This window comes from Cnephaeus nilssonii (assembly GCF_951640355.1).
Source record: "Cnephaeus nilssonii genome assembly, chromosome: 13".
NCBI lineage: Eukaryota > Metazoa > Chordata > Mammalia > Chiroptera > Vespertilionidae > Cnephaeus > Cnephaeus nilssonii.
The window spans coordinates 67083583-67102088 of NC_137084.1; the positions used below are offsets into that span (position 1 = coordinate 67083583).

General features: G+C 40.9%; 1 protein-coding gene across 12 annotated transcripts in view; it reads left to right on the plus strand.

Annotated features, from left to right (window-relative positions):
• YAP1 (Yes1 associated transcriptional regulator) overlaps nt 1-18506 on the plus strand; it is a 128742-nt gene that overhangs the window by 51367 nt on the left and 58869 nt on the right. For all 12 annotated transcript variants that reach the window (XM_079788742.1, XM_079788733.1, XM_079788731.1 and 9 more), the window contains exon 3: nt 8953-9068. In XM_079788742.1, the coding sequence (XP_079644868.1) occupies nt 8953-9068 (116 nt within the window). The remainder of the gene's footprint in view (nt 1-8952; nt 9069-18506) is intronic.

The following is an 18506-nucleotide window of genomic DNA, read 5'->3' on the forward strand; positions in this document are numbered from 1 at the left end:
ACAATATCAAATCAATTTTTGAAAGACTGCAGTGCTCTTTGTTTTATTTTTTAATTAAAAGTAAGCATAAAGGAGTAAACGGTCGCCAGTGCAGCCAGTGATGTAACAAGGAGTGAGAAGGCCGTGTCATTGCGATATAAGTGGTACTTACTGTAGTACAATCGGTAGCTGGTGGATTTCAGTGTACTCTTCTGCAGTAATGATGCAGATTAAACTTTGAATATTTACTGCAGGTTATTGGTTTTGCTTTCTTTAAGTCTGAGATCTAAATAAAATATTTACCCTCCAGGCATTAGTCATCCTTAAAACTCAGTGTTGGAGGTCAAGTCTCACAGCAGTAGGCAGGGCTTCTCAAACCTGAATGTTCCTACAGATCTCTGTGGATCTTGTTAAGCTGCAGATTCTCTGTCAGTGGGTTGGGTTGGAACCCGAGGCTCTGCATTTCTAACCAACTCCCTCCCAGGAGTTAATGTGGCTGGAGGCCACACTCTTGAGGAACAAGGTATAAGGGAATTGTTAGTTATTTATTCTTTGAGGTTTCTAAACTTTATCACAGTATCAGTGAGAATGTTAATCATTAAAATTATTTTACTAAATGACATTAGCTTAGTTCTCTAATGCTTTCACTAATGAGCAGCATAAAGTTAATCTTAAATGTTGAGGATAGATATAAGAACGTCATCAATATTTTTCTATCATTATAAAACCCATTTCCCATTATGTTATTCAGGTGTTTTTTTTTAATAAGGGTAATGAATTCAGTATTTAGTAATACAATATATAGCCAAGAATTTGAAGAGCATGTTTGAATTTGTTGGGATGGACCTTGACTAGTACATAAGAAATACTGCTATTTCTTTGCCTTGGTTTAAATTGACAGAGTTGATTGTCTTATGGCTTAATTAAAAAAAATATTTGTATGAAGTGATTTTCAATAATGAATATTTTAAGAATTTTGTTATAGGAATGAGATTATTCTTTTATTCCTAAATTCTTTGGCTGTGCTTTCCCTAAGAGCCAGTATCTCTATACTTGCATGATTCCTCTTCTAGTTCATTCTTACTCTAAGCTGATAGTTCGGTGAAAGTTGATCTAATGGTCCAGAAGGAACATTTTTTTATCATTTCAGTTTCCACCTGTAGTGTCTACCTACTGTATCTCTTTTTCACCTATAAGGTGAAAGCTGAACTCAAATTTCATTCTTAAACATTTTCTTGACTTGGCCCAGGCGTTCACCAGGTAGTGTTTCCTATTTTATTTTATTTATTTTATTATTATTTTATTTTTTATTTGTGTGTTTCCTATTTTAAATATTGGACTTGGCACAGGAAAGATGTTAGGAAAATTATTTGAGGGCATTTTGTGTGTACCAGGAACTATAGTTGCTTTTATAAATGTTACCGAATTTAATCCTCACAAATCTAGGAAGGAAGTAAATAAATGAATGAATAAATAAATGAATCCAATTTTACTAAAGATAAAACAGACTGATAAAATAACCTGCCTGTACAACCCAGATTATCATTGGCAGAACTGGGATTTGAATCCATGTCTTCCTTACTTTTCTTACTATTCCACAAAGGAGGCTTCTAAAAGGCAGAGATCTGGGTTTTGAAAGATGAGGTAGAAATTAGGTGTTTTGTGGGCCAGTTGGGAAAAGATTACCTGAGGAAGAACAGGAGTCTCAAGAAATGTAGCAGATGTTTTAAAAGAATCAGAGATTCATCCAAGCTTATATAGCTGTTGATTTTATAGTGTTGATAATACTTGATTTGCAAAAGTCTTTTTTTTTTAAAGTAATATACTTTGTCTAAATCATTTCTCTATGACCTACTTCCAAAATGGACCCATTACTACTCTTAAACATTTGTTTATGTTGCCTTGTGGCAATATATGTTGAAGTAAATAATAGGAAGAGTTACTTTTGGCAGATTCTGAGAGATGGTTTACCAGGAGTCTTTGAAACCAACTTTATAAAACATATACTTTTATTGATTTTAGAAAGAGAGGAAGGGGCAGAAGAGAGATAGAAACTTTGATAAGAGAGAAACATCAATGGGCTGCCTCCTGCACGTCCCCTACTGGGGATTGAGCCTGCAACCTGGGCACGTGCCTTGATGGGGAATTGAACCAGTGACCTCTTGGTGCATGGGTTGATGCTCAACCACTGAGCCACACCGGCCAGGCTGAAACCAACTTTTATAGGAGATTTGACACTGAAGTATAACTAGAAGTCAGTAAATAGATAGGAAAGCAACTTGTAGGTTATCACAACTATATCTTAATTTGTATCAGTGCCAGAAATGTTGTTTCTGAAGAAAGAAAATAAAAAGAATAAAAGTCAGCATAACTTTTTAGAGCTGCAAAACACCAATTTAAAGGAAAAGAAATAGTAAGCATAATATCCCCATAACCAATGTCTATTTACCAGTGCCATCAACTAACTAATCATTAACATTTTCTAATGATTGTGCATTTTGTATGATAAATAGCTTTCCATCTGATTTGTTAGTCTTGGCTCATTTGCTAGTCCCGTATTAGTTTTAATAGTTAATGAATTGAAAAAGAAAGCATTTAAAATAAGGATTCCGAGCCCCAACCAACGGAGCCACCAACTGAGAGCCTGGATTTTGGTCTACTAGGTGTTATTGCACAGGAGATTTTTGTCTCCTTATACTTAGAGGCCCGATGCACAAAATTCGTGCAAGAGTAGGCCTTCCCTCCGGCACCCGGGACCCAGGCTTCCCTTGCAGCCCCCGCTTCGACTAGATATCCGGTCTAATTAGCATATTACGCTTTTATTATTAAAGATTATTGCAAAGGTTGGAGGGGAGGCGGTGATGTAGGGATTAGTCTTAAGAAATCTAAACAACACATGAAATGCACTTACAACATATGAGGGAAGTCTCATGTAGGAGAAAGAGTACAGATTTTTTGTCAGTTCCGAGTTTAAATCTTAGCACAGCTATGTACTGGTCAGTTGCTTTTGGACATATCACTTAATGTTAATAAATTGTAGGTCTTTTCTTTTTTAACTGATTTTTTTTTTTTTTTTTTTGCAAGAGACTTATGAAACAATGGCACATTTTTATTCTCTCTGAATGTTGTTCCTGGGGAGATAAGATCTTTGGGTCTCTCCATGGTAGCTTCAGATAGCATTTAGTATTTTTATGTAATTTGAAGATTGTAGCAGTAATATTATTGTTCTTTATAAGGTCAGAATCCCTGCATGTTCAAGGCCCAGGTTTGGGTTGCATAAGATTTACATTTCATAGGAGGATATAAAGCTCTTTAAATATTGCTATCAGAGCCTGAGTTAACTTGTGGTATTATGAAAAAGTCAGTGCTTTACTAAGTCATCCAATATGTAAGACCAGATTCTGCAGTGTAAAATAAGAGAGACAAAAATCAACAGCAGAGGTGGCCCTGTGTACACAGCAGAAACTGCTACAAGACATGGGCCTTGGTCAAAGTACAGCTACTTATCTTTCATCAATCTAAACTTCGACGAGTTCATTGTTTCCCATCCATAGCGGCTCCAGGGTGAGGTCATAGAGTTTACATTGGTCATAAATCCAAGCACCTTTTCTTTCCCAAAATAATAGCAAAAATAATTTAGTTACATGTATTAAAGTAGCTGTAGAATTTCACATTTATTTTCCTGTAGTAAGTTCACCAGCTACACTATTCTTAGGAACAAGATAAACTAAATCTTTAATTATTTTCTATGTTACATTATAACCACTCATGCTTTAACTCTAAAATTACTGTTTTATGAGTTTTCCTTCATTTTATCTTTTTGGTCATTATATTTCTATTGTGTTATCTATAATTTGACATTTCTAAGAATCAAAGTGATAAAAAAATTTTTAATGCTTTTCCAGATTAGCATTTACTGGTATTGGAACTGTTAGTCATCACATTATTAAATAATGCACACTGCTTTAATCTTCATTCATAATCTTCATTCATTTCAGCACATATTTGTTGAGCCCTACTATGTACCAGACACTCTCCCAGGTGCACATCCTTCAAGAAGCTTATATTTTAGTGGGAATAGAAATAGTATTTTATAATACTCTTTATCTTTTATTAAATGTTCAATACCTTTAACTCTGTTCCCTCTTAGTATTTTTAAAAAATATATTTTTATTGATTTCAAAGACAAAGGGAGAAGGAGATAGGGATAGAAACATCAACGATGAGAGAGAATTATCAATTGGTTGCCTCCTGCATGCCCCCAACTAAGGATCGAGCTTGAAACCCCAGCATGTGTCCTGCCTGGGAATTGAACCATGACCTCCTTATTCATAGGTCAATGCTCAACCACTGAGCCACGCTGGCCGTGCCCTTTTTAGTACTTAAGAAATATATTTGTTATTCAATATATATTACAAAGAATGTATATGTTTTAGTATCATGCTTTTCAGATATGTCTTGTACAGAAACTGTTTTCAGAATCCTTGGATACCAGATGCAGTTCTTTTTTTGTACTGGATGTATATATGTCCTTGTGCAAATTCCTCAATTTTCTGTGTGCATAAGGGGGGGTACCAATAATGCCAACCTCAATAATCATCTTAATGTTATACCCCTTGTTAAGAGAGTAGAAATTATATCAGAAATCACTCAGTTTTCACTAGCCAGTGAAATTATTTGCTTTTGTCCTATCCTTTCTCACCTCCTTTTACAATGGAAGCAATGTATACATTATGTTTCTTCCCACCAGTGGATGTATGACTGTAACTCTTCAGTGATCCATTAGCACATCTTCAGCTATTCTGTTTCTATTTACATTTAAACATGTGTGTCTCTCCTCTTGAAAAAGCAAAAACTCATATTCATCCAGTTGCATTTTTGCTTTCCTCCCTGTACACTTAAGTTGTTTGCTTCCTCACCTTGTAATTCACTATACCCTCATTATGCCCACTGACTCTATCTTGCCAGTGTCATCAATAAACACCTTATTGCTAATTCTAGTGGATCTATAATCCTTACCTGTAATTTCATTTTATTATTATTTTTTTAAGGTGAGTAGAGCTACAATGACTTAACGAGAAAGTTTGTTCTTAGGACAAAAAAATTCATTAATTCATTGACAAATATGTCAAGCACTCCTATAATCGTTGAAGATACAGTAGCTAATAAAATGAATAAAAGTTTATATATTCTTGGAACTTCAGATAGGATGGGTTTTAGATAACATGACCAAGGAAGGCCCACTAAGAACATGACTTTTGAGTAAAGACCAGAAGGAGGTAAGGGAAGGTTACATGCAGATATCTGGGGAAGAGAAGGCCTGGCAAACTGTTTATTTGGTCTTAGCAAAAATACTTTTTTGTGGCATGAAATGTTTTTATAAAGATTCTTGTTCTGTGGTAAAATGGAAAGCTGGGTATTTTGGGGTATGCTGTTAAAAATTGACTTACATTAGGATAAAATAGTATTTTTCATAATTTAATTTAATAGATTAAGTATAAAGACAAAAATACTAAAGTTAATTTTATTTCACATTTTCTTAGAATCTAAATAGTTACATGCTTTTGAAGGTGGACAATGTAGATAATGACATCTTTATTCCATAGAGAGTTGTGGATTTTTCAAAATAAGTAGAACATTGGCTGAGGTAACATAGTACAGCTCTAGGAGACTCTTTTTTTTTTTTTTAATAAATCTTTATTCAGATTATTACAATTGTTCCTCTTTTTCCCCCCATAGCTCCCCTCCACCCGGTTCCCACCCCACCCTCTGCACTTACCCCCCCCCCCCCACTGTCCTCATCCATAGGTGTACGATTTTTGTCCAGTCTCTTCCCGCACCCCCCACGCCCCTTTCCCCCTGAGAATTGTCAGTCCACTCACTTTCACTTTCAACTTTTATTTATTTATTTTTTTTCTTTCCAATATTTTTTATTAAGGTATTATATGTGTACATATCTTGCCATTGCCCCCCACCCACCCCACTCCCATATATGCCCTCACCCCCCAGAGTTTTGCGTCCATTGGTTATGCTTATATGCATGCATACAAGTCCTTTGATTGATCTCTTATCTCCCCCACCTCTCCCTAACCTTCCCCCTGTAATTTGATGGTCTGTTTGATGCTTTACTGTCTCTGTATCTATCTTTTTGTTCAATTTTATAATGTTCTTTATTATCCATAAATGAGTGAGATCATGTGGTATTTTTCTTTCCCACTCACTTTCTATGCCCCTGATTCTATTATATTCACCAGTTTATTCTGTTCATCAGATTTTTTATTCACTTGATTTTTAGAATCACTTGTTGATAGATATGTATCTGTTGTTCATAATTTTTATCTTTACCATTTTCTTCTTAAAGAATACCTTTCAGCATTTCATATAATACTGGTTTGGCGGTGATAAACTCCTTTAGCTTTTTCTTATCTGTGAAACTCTTTATCTGACCTTCATTTCTGAATGATAGCTTTGCTGGGTAGAGTAATCTTGGTTGTAGGTTCTTGCTATTCATCACTTGGAATATTTCTTGCCACTCCCGTCTGGCCTACATAGTTTCTGTTGAGAAATGAGCTGATACTCGTATGGGTACTCCCTTGTAGGTAACTAACTGTTTTTCTCTTGCTGCTTTTAATATTCTCTCTTTGTCTTTTGCTCTTGGCATTTTAATTATGATGTGTCTTGGTGTGGTCCTCTTTGGATTTCTTTTGTTTGGGATTCTCTGCGCTTCCTGGACTTGTAAGTCTATTTCTTTCACCAGGTGGGGGAAGTTTTCTGTCATTATTTCTTCAAATAGGTTTTCAGTATCTTGCTCTCTCTCTTCTTCTGGCACCCCCATAATTCTGATGTTGGTACGCTTGAAGTTGTCCCAGAGGCTCCTTACACTATCTTCATATTTTTGGATTCTTTTTTCTTTTTGCTTTTCTGGTTGGGTATTTTTTGCTTCTTTGTATTTCAAATCTTTGACTTGATTCTTGCGATCCTCTAGTCTGCTGTTGGATCTCTGTATATTATTTTTTATTTCAGTCAGTGATTGCTTAATTTCTAGTTGGTCCCTTTTCATATCCTTGAGGGTCTCGCTAAATTTATCGGCCTTTTCTAGAAATTCTTGAAAAACCTTATAACCGTGGTTTTGAACTCTATATCCAGTAGTTTGCTTTCCTCCATTTCTTTCATTTGTGAACTGTTTCTTTGTCTCTGCATTTTGGCTGCTTCCCTGAGTTGATAAAGTGGCTTTGTGTGCTAGGCATCCTATAGGGCCCAGTGGCTCAGCCTCCCCAGTTACCTGAGGTGGACACTCTTGGTGCACCCCTTTGTGGGCTGTGTGCACAGTCTTGTTGTAGTTAAGCCTTGATTGTTGTTGGTATCCCTGGGAGGAATTGACCTCCAGGCCATTTGGCTGTGAGGATAAGCTGTGTCTACGATGGGAGAACTTCTGTGCTGTAGACACCCTTATGAGGCAAGACTTGCTTCAGTAGGGCTTTGGTGCTCACTGAGTCTTCCCCCTGAGTGTGTCCCTTATGGATCTGAGGAGTTGTAATCTGGATGGTCCTACTCTGACTCCTGGGTACACTGGCTCTTGGATCTCCAAGGAGGTGCTAATTTAGCCTCTGCCTGAGGCCACCCAGCAGGAGCTACAGAGAGATTAGATCCTCTTCTTTGTTTGGGTTTTGGAGGTGCCCCGATGAGGCCCAGCTGTGAAGCAATGCAAGCTTCTGTGGGGCCTTGGGCCTTCTTTTGGATGTTCTGGGTCTCTCTGACTCAGCTGCCGTTTATTAGGTAAGTTTAGATTTCAAAGGACCAGGCCATTCATATGCAAAAGCCTCTGCACATAGCTGGGGTGGGGCAGAGTCTCAGGGCGGAGCAAACAGCAGTGGCTTTCCGTCAGCCCTGCCCTAAGAGGCCCCCTGGTCTCAGTGTCCCTTGGTTATCGCTGCAAGCACCTCTGAGAGAAAGCCGCCCTCGAGTTCCGCCCGCTGCCAGACAGTCCAGTTTCTCCCCGTATGTCTGGGTCCCCAGAGTCTCTCCCTGAACTGGAGTTCAGAGCAGTCAGGAGCTTGTGTCTCCCTCCGGATTGAAAAAGCCAGCCGCATACTCAGTTGCCAGCCCTCTTTGCGCGCACACCTCCGTACCTCTGCACTTTACTTCTGAAACTCCTCTGAGTCTCAGTGTGCTTTTCTCTTCCCTTCTAGTTGTAGAATTTCCACTTAGCCAGCCTTCCTGTGGTACTGGATGATGTCAGTTTTGTCTTTTAGTTGTAGTTTTTTTAAAAAATAAATCTTTATTGTTCAGATTATTACAATTGTTTCTCCTTTTTCCCCCCCATATCTCCCCACCACCCGGATCCCAACCCCCCTCTGCCCTTACCTCCCCCCCGCTGTCCTTATCCATAGGTGTATGATTTTTGTCCAGTCTCTTCCCATACCCCCCACACAGTCACCCCTTTCCCCCTGAGAATTATCAATCCACTCCCATTCTATGCCTCTGATTCTATTATGTTCACCAGTTTATTCTGTTCATCAGATTTTTTATTCACTTGACTTTTAGAATCACTTGTTGATATGTATTTGTTGTTCATAATTGGATGAATCCCTTGAAAATGTTGGATTTTAGTCATATGACCACTGTTACAGGTTATTACTTTATAAATGACATTTTATGTTTAAATTAGAAGTGGGTAATAATTGTCTACAAAGTGAAATGGTTTCCTTTCACTTAAAGTTTCAGGCATAGATTTTTTCAATCCTGCACTTGTAAGATCTAAGAAGTGAAAGTTGAGTGATACAAGGATAAAAAAGGTTGCAGAGGAACGGTAGGAGCAGTGAGATGTCATGATACATGCTTTTGCAGAGCTAGTTTAGAATCTTTGCCTATTAGCCCATGTAATGTACCCTATTTTGATAAGTGGGATTGTTGTTTTTTAGGACCTGGTATTTGTTATCTAATGCACTGGTGTGTTGTTGTTTTTTATCTCAGTCACATCGATCAGACAACAACATGGCAGGATCCCAGGAAGGCTATGCTCACCCAGATAAATGTTACAGCCCCCACAAGTCCACCAGTGCAGCCGAATATGATGAACTCGGCCTCAGGTGAGTGAGACGCTATAATTAGATCACACTGAATAATGCTTGTGCATTGGTAAAACTTTCTGTGGAAAACAGTAATTATTCTTCTAAGAAAACTGGATCCTGGGTGATGGTTTTCTATCTAGTTTCACAGGGGAGACTTACTTATTTCAAGGTAACATACTATATGCCAAAGCATTGTTTAGCCATCTATATATATAAAAAGCCATTAACATCATAACAACCAGTTGCTATGAAGCCCACTGTGGCCAGTGAACCGCCTGATCAGAGGGTGGAGCTGGCCGGCCAAACTCCTGCGGTCCCTGGGCCAGCCCACCCCTGATCAGACTCTCTCACCCTGATCAAGGGCAGGGCCGGCCGACCAAACACCGCTCCCCCGCCCTTCCCCCTGGCCAGCCACACCCCACCACCATAGGCCCGCAACCACTCCCTCCCCCCTCCCCAGCTGGTCCCACCCCTGATCGCACCTCCCACCCCAATAGGAGGCGGGGCTTTCCGGCCAACCTCCTGCAGCCCCCACACCGATGGGCCCCCACCACCCTGATCAGCCCGCAGCCACTCTCCCTGGTCAGCCCCACCCCAGATCGGCCCCTCAACCCCAATCTGGGACAGGGCCCACCGGCCAATCTCCTGCAGCCCCTCCCCCGAGCCAGCCTGGCCCCAGTCAGGCCCCAATTGGGGCCAGGCTGGCCAGACCCCACCCATGCACGAATTCATGCACTGGGCCTCTATACATAAAGGGGCTGATGTCTAAAAGGCAACAAATTTTAAAGTTTTAATTCTGGAGTATCTCAAATTCCTATATTCGTTAACTTTGACATGTTTGTGACTGTGGTCTTAAAGTTGAAGGTTTCCCTCTTCCTTTTGTGGTTTGAATTGGAAACCAAGCTATGGTGTTCCTAACCCCCTACCTTTTAAAGCAGATATTTGTTCTATCTAGAGATTAACTGGACGATAGAAACTTATAAACCCCAAGGCATTTTTCTTAGGTCTAGTACGTGTTATTGAGCATGTTTCCATCTTTTTCATAGGAGATAAATCTGAGTATAAATCTTAGTTTCGTTTTTTTTTTGCCTTTTATTTGGCAAGTTACTTAAATCTGTTATTTTTCTCATCTAAATAAATGGAAATGACATTGCCCCTTCTTATAGAGAGGAAGTTATTAAAGGAAATGATAAAGTACATATAAAGCTTTTATTACAACACTCTAGAGGCCCAGTGCACGAAATTCGTGCACAGTGGTGGGGAGGTGGTCCCTCAGCCCGGCCTGCACCCTCTCCAATCCGGGACCCCTCAGGGGATGTCTGACTGCTGGTTTAGGTCCCATCCTAAACCAGCAATCAGACATCCCTCTCGAAGTCCATGACTGCTGGCTCCTAACCACTTGCCTGCCTACCGGATCGCCGCCTAACAGCTCACCTGCCAGCCTCATGGCCCCCAACTGCCCTCCCCGGCCGGCCTCATGGCCCCCAACTTCCCTCCCCGGCCGGCCTCATGGCCCCCAACTGCCCTCCCCTGCCGGCCTCATGGGCCCCAACTGCCCTCCCCTGTCGGCCTCCTGGCCCCCAACTGCCCTCCCCAGCTGGCCTCATGGCCCCCAACTGCCCTCCCCTGCGGGCTTGATCTCCCTTAACCACCTCTGCCTCAGCCCCCACCACCATAGCTTTGTCCAGAAGGAAGTCAGATGGTTTAATTAGCATATTACCCTTTTATTAGTATAGATAGTAGGAAGTAAGTAAAGGCTTATTTCCTTCTAACCTAGTAAATTAGATAGTTAGTTTTTTTCTTCTCTGTTATATGGGCCCAAGTTCATAGCTACTCCATTATGCATCTTTGTGCGTATTAGAAAAAGGTGGCCCTTCCTCTGGGCAGATGCAACCCCATGCCTGGCATCAGGGACTGAGGCATTTGAGCTGGATTTCTGACCACTCCTCTGCCTCCCACACTTTGTCCCCTTTGCTTAGTGCCCTGGTTTAAGGCACAGATGGCAACAGTAATTGGCAGTTCTTGCCTTCATCAAGGCTTTCTTCTTCATAGCTCATACATCTTCCCTGTCCAACAAACGGACCAACATAATATTATAGCTGCACTATAGATTTTCTTAGCAGCAGCAGCCTTTGGAAAGGGGTTGATGGAAGGGTGGGGGAGGGGTGCAGTTGGTTGACAGGAGGATTCCTTGACTTGAGAGTGTGAAGAATTTGAAATGTCTTTGCCCTGAAGATGATGCCAGTGTGCTAGAATGTTTTTACCGTTCTGTCACACTCTCCCCTTCTTTTGGTGGGTTAAACACGTTTTTAATGAGTTAAAAAAAAAAAACAGCCCAGCCAGCCTGGCTCAGTGGTTGAGTGTCGACCTATGAACCAGGAGATCACGGTTCGATTCCTGTTGGGGCACATGCCCAGGTTGTGGACTCGATCCCCAGTGTAGGGCATGCAGGAGGCAGCTGATCAGTGATTCTCTTTCATCAGTGATGTTTCTATTTCTCTCCCTCTCCCTTCCTCTCTGAAATCAATAAAAATATATATATTTTAAAAAGAGTTAAAATCTGAAAATGTAAATGTAGACAAGGTTCATGAATGAGATTTTCTTACTATAAACTTTGTTTATATAAACTCTTGAAATAAGATTCATTCCTTAAATCTTCCATTTTAATTTATTTTAATAAGAATTCATTTACTTATTCTCAGAATCTGTTTTATGTGTGACATTTAATTTAAATTTTAAAAATTTAAAAGCAAAAATTATGCAAGTATTTATTGACTAATATTTTTACTTGGCAGCTTTTCTTTTTAATTATCAGATTTCCAAATACAAGTTGTAAAAACTGCCTTGTAGTTATAGTTCAAAGAAGATGATTGAGATTATTCATTTTTGTCACGTTCCATCTAAAATTACACCTAAGAAATTAGTAACAAATAACTCCTACTGGAAGAGTAGGCATTTTGCATCTAGAATGATTAATTATTATTCTTTTGGAACATTGGTGTTTTTTTTTTTATATTAAATTTTCTAACGGTAATGGTCAATGGAAATGGAAATCTGTAATCAAATTCATGTTAAAAATCAAAAGTATATATCAAATTGGTTTTAGAATATTTGTATATTTTATTTCCGCTCTAAATTTTAATTGTAAAATATGAAATGTGTTTATTATATACTGCATATAAATTAGTAGGCATGCTTAACAGGTGCATTTTTTAAATTAATTTATTTACAGATGGCATACAATGTTATATTAGTTTCAAGTGTACAACAGAGTGATTAGACATTTATATACCTGACTAGAGGACCGGTGCACAAATTCGTGCACGGGTGGGGACCCTCAGCCTAGCCGGTGATCAGGGCCAATTGGGGCCAGTCAGCAGGGGAGAGGGACCGCGGGAGGTTGGCTGTGGGAGTGCACTGACAACCAGGGGGAGGCTCCTGCGTTGAGCGTCTGCCCCCTGGTGGTCAGTGCGCGTCATAGCAACTGGTCATTTAGTCGACCAGTTGTAACGGTCACTTGGGCTTTTAAATTCTATATAATAAAAGGGTAATATGCAAATCGAACGGAGGAACGACTGGTCACTATGACATGCATTGGCCACCAGGGGGCAGACGCTCAATGCAGGAGCTGCCCCCTGGTGGTCATTGCGCTCCCACAGGGGAGAGCACTGCTCAGCCAGAAGCCAGGCTCATGGTTAGTGAGCACAGCGGCGGTGGTAGGAGCTTCTCCTGCCTCCACAGCAGCACTAAGGAGCAGTGAGCCGATCAGTAAGGAGCGAGGGGTCCCGGACTGCTAGAGGGTGCAGGCCAGACTGAGGGACCCCCTCCACCCGCTCCCCCAGTGCATGAATTTCGTGCACCGGGCCTCTAGTTAAATAATAAGCGTATTTATATGCCCGGCATTCTGCTAAGTTTATTTTGTACTATCTCATTTAATTCTCATAATGGCTATTTAAGTTAAGTGTTGTTATTAGGCTCACTTTATATATGAGAAAACTTGAGTAACTTTCCCCAAATAACACAACTTTTAAATGGTAGAGGCCAGGATTCAAACTCTGGTAGTGGAGTTCCAGAGACCATGCTCTTAGTCTGCATGTGACTAGGGTTAGGATAAGTGATAGAGAGTAAAGCCTCAGAAAACAGATGGGATAGGATCTGTTAATGCACTGGAGGCACTATCTATACTAATAATAGAGGAATATGCAAATTATCTGGGACGCTGTCACAGTAACAGTAACAACCGGACAGCAGGCTGCGTGGGGCGACAAGGCCTGCAGGGGGTTAGTAAGGGACAACCAAACGACTGAACAGCAGGCTGCATGGGGTGACCAGGCCAGCAGGGGGGCAGTTGGGGGCGACCAGGCCGGCAGGGGGGGCAGTTGGGGGTGACCAGGCTGGCGGGGGGGGGGGGCAGTTGGGGCAACTAGGCCGGTGGGGGGGGCAGTTGGGGGCGACCAGGCTGGCAGGGGGAGCAGTTGGAGGCAACCAGGCCGGCGGGGGGGGCAGTTGGGGGCGACCAGGCTGGAGGGGGGGGGCAGTTGGGGGCGACCAGGCTGGAGGGGGGGGCAGTTGGGGCAACCAGGCCGGCGGGGGGGGGCAGTTGGGGGTGACCAGGCCAGCAGGGGGGCAGTTGGGGGCGACCAGGCTGTCAGGGGGGGCAGTTGGGGGCAACCAGGCCGGCAGGGGGGCAGTTAGGGGCAATCAGGCCAGCAGGCAGAGGTGGTTAGGGGTGATCAGACTGGCGGGGGGCGGGGGCAGTTAGGGGCGATCAGGCCGGCAGGAAGGTGAGCAGTTAGGAGCTAGCAGTCCCGGATTGTGAGAGGGATGTCCGACTGCTGGGCCTAAACCGGCTGTTGGACATCCCCCAAGGGGTCCCGGATTGGATAGGTTGCAGGCTAGGCCGAGGGCACTCCACCCCCCGCCATGCACGAATTTCAGGCACCGGGCCTTTAGTTTTAAAATATCAGTAGACATACTGGAGAACTCTTTCTACAGAAGGTGATGGGTGTGGGGATGTTATTTGCTTAAAGAGATTTTGTGTATGATAAAATGGACCCTGTACCTTAAAGAAGAAAGAGTATTTAACAAGGACACTAGAGGTCATTTTCTTTAATGGGAAGGTCAGACAGTATGATCAGTTACGAAAGGAAGAGCCCTGGCCTGTGTGACTCGGTTGAACATTGTCCCATTCACCAAAAGGTTACCAGTCGATTCCATCCAGGTAGGGCACATTTGGGTCGGGTGCTTCGGAGGCAATCCATCGATGTTTCTCTCTCCCTCTCTCTTCCTCTCTTTCCGAAATCAATAAAACCGTTAAAGGTTTAGTGAAACCAAAAAGTTTTTAAGAAAATAAAACTGAAACAGTGTAAAAAAGAAAATGAGTCAGCAAAAGTTTTAAAATGAGAGTAAGGTGTTAAATTAACCTTTTGCACTCGGATGTCGAGTGTGACTCGACATGGTTAGCATTAGAATAAAGGAATCGAGAAAAAAGCAAGCGAGTGCAAAGGGTTAAGTATATGTGAAAATTCAAGTGTGGATTCTAAGTATGTTCACAAATACAAATGGCTTAACTACCAAATCAAGTTGAGGCTATTGATAAGATCGATATAATAAATACCTCATTTTACTCTGAATTACATGCATGAGATTGTTGTCTTTCATTTCAGTAAACATTTAAATTTAAAAATAAATAATAGATTTCTACATGGTGTTGAAATGCTTTGGAATGAATGTCATAGGAATAAAATACTGTCATTTTTCTGTAGACTCTCCAGACCTATTTTTTAATGTTTGGCTCGACTGAATGATCTCTCAAGTTTTACTCCAAATCTAAGATTTTAAGAAATCCTATTTCTTTTATTCAGTCTAATAATTCTGTTTAACCAAAATGATCAGTATACTTTGGTTTTAGAAGTCATTTTTCAAGACAGGAGGTTGAAAGGATGGATTTTATTGCTGGACTGGAGACCTGTAGTTTGTGATTGCCCCAATTCTACTAGTAAGTACAAATAAAGGTGCACTGGAAAGGATTCTAGAGGCAAGACTTAACTAGATCCTTTAAAGATGATTAATTTATATTATCTGTCCATTTTATTGGCAAATAAATGACTAAACTTTGTGAAAAGAATTTGAAAGAAAATTAAATAGAAGGAATTTTGAATGATTTAGTAAGATAATGGTTCTATTTTACTTTCCATTAAAATATGTAATGATACGTGTATAAACCCTATTTTATTAAATTATTTGAGATGATTTCCCTTTAGAAGTTCTATTAAATGTGTTATGCTTGCCCTAGCCAGTTTGACTCAGTGGATAAAGCATCGGCCTGCAGACTGAAGGGTCCCGGGTTCAATTCCTTTCAAGGGCACATGCCTGGGTTGTGGGCTCCATTCCTGGTTGGGGGCATGCCGGAGGCAGCCGATCAATGATTTTCTCTCATCATTGATGTTTCTATCTCTCTCTCCCTCTCCCTTCCTCTCTGAAATTAATAAAAATATATTAAAAAAAATTTTTTTAAGTGTTAATGCTTATAGAGTACTGATATAACAGCCTTTTGATGTATGCGTGGGTCTATGTAAAATAGATCTGCATACTGACTGTTAGTTAAATATTAGTGATTTTTGTTAGACATTAGAAAATAAGGACTTGGGGATAGAAAAGTGGTATTTCTCCTTTAACCAGATTTATTTATATGAAGATATTAAGTTTTTTAGTAGTAGCTTGTTAACAGTGACCCACAAGATTGCTGAATCTTAAAGCAACAATAAAGTCAGGAAAGTATACTCTGTGATAATTCAAAAATAACTTGACACCAAAGAGTGTTTAGGAAAATTAAAAATCACAAGCTCTTTTACTTGATTTAAATTAAGCAAAATCAATTAACCCAGTTATGTATGCTTTTTAAAAATGTAACTTTGATAATAGTCTAAAGTCAAAGGTCATTATTACTGTACAGTTTAAAGGATTCATTATATTTATGTTTTAAAGTCATTTTTAAAAATCAATGCCCAAATACTACCAATGTAGCACTTTCAGATTTTCCGATAAACCTGCATGGGATCCCTAGTAAATACCCCAAGGTGGGTGTAGAAAATGCTTTCTTGATGCAGACAGATGATACACGTTAGAGGAATGTGCTAAACACTTTCATTGCAGTGGGTGAAATGCTGAGAGGCAGCCAGAGTAGTGCAGAACTGCCTTCATGTTTCCTGCTGTATTACTCCTGCTTTGTGTAATCTCTGTCAGCAAAAAGACCAGATGGGAAAGAGAATTTTTTACCAGGGAAAATGACAGAATAGATGTGAAAAGTAAAAATGACAAAGTATAGGGTTTTTCACTTTAAAAAGCACAGTAAAGGATAAGGATGTGTGAGAAGTTGGAAAGTTGACAGCAGGTTTTAGGAATTTGATAATTCCTACTTCATGTGTTATAGTTCACAAACTTTGAAGTTCTACTTTTCATTTTTGGAGTAAACTGAAACGGAATCAAGAATAGGGGATAAGATCAAGGGTTCTGAGAGTCTGGTGGGCATGGATTTGAATCCCACATTTGTCACTTACTGCCTATAAAATTTTTGGACAAATTACAGTTACTCTTCCTAACTACCTCAGTTTCTTCACCTGGAAAATGGGGATAACAATAATATTACACTGAACTTACAGGGCTATTGTGAAGATTACATGACACTATTTAAGGTAATTGGCACATAGTTAGAACTTATTAACAATTTACAATGCTTGGTATAATATATTGCATATACAATAGATAAGTAACTGATCTGATTTGATAGTTTACAATTTAATCAGTTCGTATGAACTGGTAGCCACTGTTTCTTTATTTAAAACTAGGAGCCCAGTGCACGAATTCGTGCACCTTGAAAGGAACTGTGGGCCATGAGGCTGCAGTAGGCACAGGAGTGGGTCTTGGCCCATCCTCCGCGTCCCTGCCCAGCCCCTCCCCCCATGGCCCTGCTCACGCCACCACCGCTCCCACATGCTGACGGTGCAGAGCGATTGGGGCCAGTGTCAGCAGCAGTGTGAATGGGGCTGGTGCTGTCAGCGGGTGCGAGCAGCGGCTGCTGCGCCGATTGCCCCTCAGGAGCAGAGGGAGGTGGAGAAGCCCTCAGGGTGATCAGGGCCAGCAGTGGCTTCTTGCACCCATGGTGGTGCTGAGTGATCGGGACTGGTGCCAAGCACGGGCAGCGGGTGCGAGCAGCCGCTCCGGCGCCAGCTGTGGGTGCAAATGGGGCTGGCGCCGGCAGCAGGTGCAAGCACCGGGCGTGACCGTGGTGCGCAGGAGCAAAGACTTTTCAGTAACCACCAGAGGCTCGCCCCAATGACAGCGACTGGTGCCTTGGTCTGGTGCCCCCCCTCACCTGCTCCACCCTCCCGCCACAGACATGCCCACCATGTTCCTCACATGCCCCCTGGTGGTCAGCGCACATCATAGCAACCGTTTGTTCGGTTGTTCTGGTTGTTCCACCATTCAGTGTATTTGCATATTAGCCTTTTATTATATAGGATAATTTTAAAACCTATTTGTACACTGTCTTTAGGGCTACATTTACATGAATTTACATGAGTCAAGATGTTTTTGATTCTTCTAAAAGTTCTTGAATATTATAAAACAGAAATTGTCAATCTGAAGTCAGAGTATATAGAATGAGGCTCTACTGAAATATATCAACAGTACTTACAGGAATAAAATTATAACAAAGCCCAACATCAGAGCAATGAATGTAGTAAGAGACTGTATTTTTTTTTTAATATATTTTATTGATTTTTTACAGAGAAGAAGGGAGAAGGATAGAGAGAGTTGAAACATCGATGAGAGAGAAACATCGATCAGCTGCCTCCTGCACACTCCCCACTGGGGATGTGCCCGCAACCAAGGTACATGCCCTTGACCGGAATCGAACCTGTGACCCTTCAGTCCGCAGGCCGACGCTCTATCCACTGAGCCCAAATCGGTTTCGGCATTTTTTTTTTTTATTTTTTTTTTAGTTTTTTCATCCAAGGACACTGAGAAGAGAGAGAGGCAGACATCAGTTGCCTTCCATATGTTCCCAGACCATTATCAAACCCACAACCCGGGTATGTGCCCTGACTGGGAATCAAACAGGCAATTTTTCGGTGAACGGGATGACACTCAACCAACTGAGCCATTCCAGCCAAGCAGTAAGAGACTTGTATTTATTAGTTACTCTCAAGCTCCTTAGCCTAAATAACTTTTTTCAACCAAAATTGTTTTCCTTTTTCTCATTTGGAAATTTAGATAAATTACGAAAAGGTAGCCAAAGGAAAGGGGATAATAGTAAAAAGCAAAAGCATAATAATCTAGAATTAACATAACTAATTCTTTTTTTTATTTTTAAAAATTCTTGATTTCAGAGAGAAAGGAAGAGGGAAAGAGAGATAGAAACATCAATGATGAGAGAATCATTGATCAGCTTGACTC